Below are 6,330 nucleotides of genomic sequence, written 5' to 3' on the forward strand. Positions count from 1 at the left end.
TACATATATACAGTGACGGACTGGGCCTCAAAAATTTTGGTTGCTAGGAGACTAAGGCGGTCCACCCGCACCCGCAATCTTTATATATAAAAGTGAAGTTGTGTGTCTGTCTCCTACGATTTAGATTCCTAACTATTCCCACATTTTGCGGTGATTCATATCGAGCCCTTCTGGGTATTAGCGCGCGTCTACGATGAGTCTACGATTTAAAAAAAATACTATCATTTTTTTTCCATTTTAATGCATTTTTTTCGCTATTATATAAGGGCAGTAACTCTAAAGATGTCTACGATGAGTCAACGATTTAAAAAGAAATTTACCATCATTTTTTTCCATTTTAATGCATTTTTTTCGCTATTATATAAGGGCAGTAACTCTAAAAATGTCTACGATGAGTCAACGATTTAAACAAAAATTTACCATAATTTTTTTCCCATTTTTAATGCATTTTTTTTGCTATTTTTTGGCTATAACTCTCTAAAAATGCTTATATAGTTGTTTCCCTTACAAACCCGAGCAACGCCGGGCGATACTGCTAGTTGTTGATATAACTTTAAAACAGATAAATTGTACTATTCACCCTGACAACCTTATGTTATTATTAGGAGATAAATAAAATTAGATTTTTTTTTAAGAAATGGCTTGACAACGAGCGATAGTTCTTGAAACAAAATACTTTAACCCTCAATATATTTACGTATCATTCAGTTAAGGAGAAGAAATTACTGAGGTGCACTTTCAGACGCCCACATAACTTTAATTTCCTCCGTTTTGACGAAAATTTTCCAATTTCAATTTTCACTCAGACCTTCGAGATAATGTGTTGGTGGCGATGGACTTTTTTTATGAAAAATTTATTTGAAAATTTATGATTTTTTTTCACCTCACCCCCATCCTCCCGGCCGATATTGCACTACGTACTTAAAAACCATGAGAGAAGCCTTTTCAGGGATCTTTTCGGTTTGAACGGCACTTTTTTTCTAGCGGTGTCATATGGAATTGTCACCCATAATTATGACCCCCTAGTATCGATCTCTTTTTACTCTTTTTACTTTTTTTTTTACTTATTTGACTGCGGCCATGCTGGAGCACCGCCTTCAGTCGAGCAAATCGACCCCGGGACTTATTCTTTGTAAGCCCAGTACTTATTCTATCGGTCTCTTTTGCCGAACCGCTTTGTGACGGGGACGTCAACACACCAGCATCGGTTGTCAAGCAATGCTAGGGGGACAAACACAGACACACAAACATGCACACACACACACACATATATATATATATATATACATATATACGACATATATGGCTCCAGTGTGGCTGCAGTTTAATGACTGAAATAAGTAAATGATAAAAGATTAGATCTTTTTCACTTACATATAACTGGTTTCATCCATTCAGGTGTGGATTTATCAATATATATTGGGTTGGTGCATAATTATTGCAGCTTTTTTCCAACAAAAACAATAACGTCCGACGTCTCCAGTGCGAGCGTGCCTCAAGGTTCAGTGCTTGGGCCCTTATTGTTCTTAGTCTTCATAAATGACTTGCCCGACGACTTCACGCAACACACCCTTCTATTTGCCGACGATGTCAAACTGGTCATTCCTCGCAGTTGTCAAGCGATGTTGGAGGGACAAACACAGACACACAAACATATATATATATATATACATATACACGACGGGCTTCTTTCAGTTTCCGTCTACCAAATCCACTCACAAGGCTTTGGTCGGCCTGAGGCTATAGTCGAAGTCACTTGCCCAACGTGCCACGCAGTGGGACTGAACCCGGAACCATGTGGCAAGCTACTTACCACACAGCCACTCCTGCGCCTATATGGATATTTTTGTTTTTTTTGTCCCACCCCCCCTTGATAACAAGTGTTCGTTCTTGTCTCTGGAACTTAGTGGTTTGTCAAAAGAAACTGATAAGTGGGGTCAAGTTGTTTGACTAAAACCCATCAAGGCAGTGCTTCAGCATGGCTGCAGTTCAATGACTGAAACAAGTAAAAGATAGTTAACCCCTTACCCAACAATTATTTTGAAAATAAATGTATTTTTTCAGACATATTTTTTAATTGTTTTATTTTACTATGTTTTGAATGGTGATTTCGAGGTATATTTCAAACCTTATTTATTATGAATTTTAATTCAATAATATTGATTTTAAATTACCGCTTTGGGCAGAAACGAGTTAACCCATTTTTAGACGAAGGATCTCGTTTGCTGTCGATTTTGGCGAATCTATCTTTTGACGAGTTAACTCGCCAGAGATAGAAAAAAAACGATTTCGGTCAAAACGCATATATTCGTTTCTGCCGGGTAAGGGGTTAAAAAAAAAAAAGAATTTTAATAACATTTTTGAGTGGCAAAATTGATTTCCTAAAATTTTTTTTCCTTCTGTAAATCTAAATTCAAATTTTCTGTCTTTTCCAGCATTCCGTGTCAAATTGCTAATTTTCTTCACCGTTTTCTTCCTTGGAGTGATTATATTACATTACCTGGACATCCTTGGTGTTATCCATACTATCAACTACTTAATGCACAGGCAACAAGATGACACTACAGTACTGTGCCCAAGATTTGCTGGTGGCCTCGGTAACCTAATGTTTCAGTATGCATCTGCTTACGGAATAGCAAAGAATAAAAACATGACACTACTGGTTGATGCTGAGAGTGAACTCAACCAGTTGTTTAGCATATCGGGAGTGATACTGCCTCATGTTGCATGTTGGTTCTTAAAAACAATCACTGATTCCAGATCCTGTGCCTTCAACAAAGACACCACGAATTTTTCTGCTGACCACAACTACCAGATGCAAGGTTACTTACAATCTTGGCAATATTTCCATCATGTTGAGCCAGCTCTGCGCCGGATGTTCAAGTTTGAAGCTGCAGTCAGAGAAAAAGCAGAAAGCATTTTAAAACATGCTATTGAGGTTCACCAGAAGCAAGTCGGAAGTCAAGCTCTTACTTTTATAGCAATCCACATCCGTCGAGGTGACATAACAACAGACCGTCTTAAGAACTATGGCTATAATACAGCTTCACTGGATTATATCCGAAGAGCAATGCAGTACTTTAGTGAACGTTATCACAGAATCCTCTTCTTCGTCTGCACCAATGACATGGAGTGGGCTAAGAGGTACTTGTATAGCAAGAACATTTACTTTGTAGAGAACCAAACACGAGAGGTGGACTTGGCATTGATGGCCAGCTGCAACCACACAATCATGACAGTTGGCTCCTTTGGTTGGTGGGCAGCATGGTTAGCCAATGGGGAAGTAGTTTATTACAGATACCCAGCTTCCCGGGGATCAGTACTGCGCAAGGCCTTCAGCAAAGAAATGACTGATTATTTTTACCCCAAATGGAAACCAATGTTGTGAACTCCAATCCCCCACCACCCCAGTGCACACTCACATTGGATAAGGCTTTCCATTTTTTTTTTTACAAATGTTATTTTTACCAACGTATTGCTCATGTTTTCTTCACAGCACAACTCTATTCAATAGATTATAAATGGCAAATTTAACATTATTATTATTATTATTAAGGCAGTGAGTTTGCAGAATCCTTAGCACATCAGGCAAAATTCTAAGTGGCATTTCATTCATCCTTACGTTCCGAGTTCATATTCTGCCAAGATCGACTTTGCCTTTCATCCTTTCAGGGTCAATATAATAATAATAATCATCATCATCATCATCGTTTAACGTACGTTCTCCATGCTAGCATGGGTTGGACGGTTCGACCGGGGATCTGGGAAGCCAGAAGGCTGCACCAGGCTCCAGTCTTATCTGGCAATGTTTCTACAGCTGGATGCCCTTCCTAACGCCAACCACTCCGTGAGTGTAGTGGGTGCTTTTTACGTGCCACCTGCACAGGTGCCAGGCGAGGCTGGCAACGGCCACGGTCGGATTGGTGTATTTTACATGCCACCAGCACGGAAGCCAGTCGAGGCGGCGCTGGCATCGGTCACGAGTCAGATAGTGCTTTTTACGTACCACCAGACCAGGGATCCTGGCTGGTTCAATTCGATTTCGATTTCGCAAGCAAAGGGGGTTGGCATGGGTGCCTGTCGTCGGATGAGGTTCTATATCGACTTCGCTTGCCTCAACAGGTCTTTGTGTCCAAGGGAGGAAAGGCATTCATAAGTGGGCTGGGCTCACTTATTGTATACAGTGCTCAGGTGCATCACAACTTGTCAGAAAGTGCATATAAAGTACATGCAGTAATGTAAAAATGTCTGGAAAGCGAACAATGTATGAGTCAGATACATGCTTGTGTGTGTATGGAGGGGAGAAAATCAGGTGTAGTGTTGGCGAATCTCAGAACGCATGGAAGTTTTAATAAGTAACATAAAGAGAAATAAAATACCACAAAGCATTGTGGCTAACGATTCTACCAGCTTTCTGCATCATAATAATAATAATAATAATAATAATAATAATAATTATAATAAACAAATTTGCTAAAAGTTTCTAAAAATTAAAGTTATGAAAGGTCATATGGGGTGATTAAACCAGAATTCTGCCATCACATTTCTCCCACCAAACAGGTGCTATAAGGTTAACTATCACTCTTCTGTGAAGCATGACAATCATCACTTCACAGATACTTTTTCCTTTTACTGAGGGAATTCATTACAGATACATCCCGTACAACATATCGTGTAAGTTCATCACTGTTGAAACAAGACAATCACCGGGTCAACATGAACCTGGTATATTACCATGCTGCTGTGGACAAGAATGACTGACACCACACCACACGGAAATCATAAAATCCAATAAAAAGATTGTTACAAAAAGCTAACGTTTATTTTTATTTAGCCCCAGGTCGGCTATGATCCAGTTGATCTCGGATCAATCATTCCACTTATGCTGACATACTTTTTTTATTTTGCAGATGCAGTGAGACATTATCCAATTGCCCCTTTTCCCTTCTTTTTAAAGCCAAGTGGGATTTAGTCGCTATTTCTAACCTTGTTTTTTTTTTCCAGTTGCTTCGTCTCTACGACCATTTTACATAATCTTGTTCCTTTTTAAGACACTACGATGTGATTTTATTTCAGCATGGAATATTTTCAAGGGAGATAATCCATTCAGCAATTTAATACCACCAAAACATGGTTATCACGACGACCACAATTTGATAGTAGTCGTTACTCAATGCAAACCTGGGGTTAAACAGCCATATATTCAGACAGATATGTACTCAGATACAGGGGTAGAAAAGTTGACTCTACATTATCACCCTAGTTACTAGAAATAGCAGCCAAATCTCAACCAGTTAGCATTCAGTTAATCATGCATCATCTCATAGCTTTGAGATTTGAATGGCATAATTGTTTATTTTTAGAATGACCTTGAATATTTGAGCCTGATACAGCTGGTGTAATTGATAAAGAAGTTCCCAACTTTTTCTTAAACAAGAATTCCTTGGATCCCTTATTGACAAGTCGTGCTTTTGAATTAAAGGTACAATGCATTTGATGGCCTATACCAGACAAGGGATCGGGGGACCCTCTCGAAGGCTTTCTCCATGTCAACAAAACCCAGGTACAGAGGTTTATCTCTGGCTAGGTATTTCTCCTGCAGCTGTCTTACCAGAAATATAGCATCAGTGGTGCTTTTCCCTGGCATGAACCCAAACTGCATCTCATCTAAACTGACTCTCTCCCTAATTAGTTGGGCTATGACCCTCTCCATGACCTTTGTTACCTGATCCAACAACTTCATACCTCTAATTATTTGTATCTAAAGCGTCACCTTTACCTTTGTAGCAGTTGACTATGGTGCTGCTACACCAGTCATTGGTTATGACTCCTTCATGTATCACCTGGCTAACTATACGGGTGACTAGGCTATAGCCGACACTGCCAGATATTTTGAGCACCTCTGCAGTAATTCCTGATGGGCCGGGGGCTTTCCCTGCCTTCATACTCTTGATTGCTTTATCTACCAAGGTACTGTCAAATGAGACTGAAAGGGAGACCACATGGTTGAGAAGCAATCTTGTTACCCACACAGCTAGAAAAGCCTTCAACCGACTCAGGTCAAGATCCGAGATCCAACACACCACCAAAGTACGAACGATTCTCCTTTATGGCAGCAAGTCATGGCCAGTGAGGGTGGAAGATATTAAGCGACTAGAATCCTTCGATCACCTCCGTGGCCCCAAATCGCCAGGCCTTGTTGGCGTTTGTGAGAGATGCAGCATTGAGGATGAATGAAGCCAGCTCAACCCACCCCATGTGAATGCTGTCTCAAGGCAAGTCAAAGTCCACACAGCTATGCCTGCACATGTTTGCAGTGCCTAGTGTGTG

General features: G+C 40.1%; 1 protein-coding gene across 1 annotated transcript in view; it reads left to right on the forward strand.

The window, feature by feature from the left end:
* The window catches only part of LOC115223466 (galactoside alpha-(1,2)-fucosyltransferase 2-like), a 4,992-nt gene extending 1,343 nt beyond the window's left edge, over positions 1–3,649 (forward strand). Inside the window, exon 2 of the mRNA XM_029794054.2 lies at positions 2,436–3,649. Coding sequence (XP_029649914.1) covers positions 2,436–3,388 — 953 coding nt within the window. The 3' untranslated portion in view covers positions 3,389–3,649. The remainder of the gene's footprint in view (positions 1–2,435) is intronic.
* The last annotated feature ends 2,681 nt before the right edge of the window (positions 3,650–6,330 follow it).

This window comes from Octopus sinensis, linkage group LG23 (genome assembly GCF_006345805.1).
Source record: "Octopus sinensis linkage group LG23, ASM634580v1, whole genome shotgun sequence".
Classification (NCBI taxonomy): domain Eukaryota; kingdom Metazoa; phylum Mollusca; class Cephalopoda; order Octopoda; family Octopodidae; genus Octopus; species Octopus sinensis.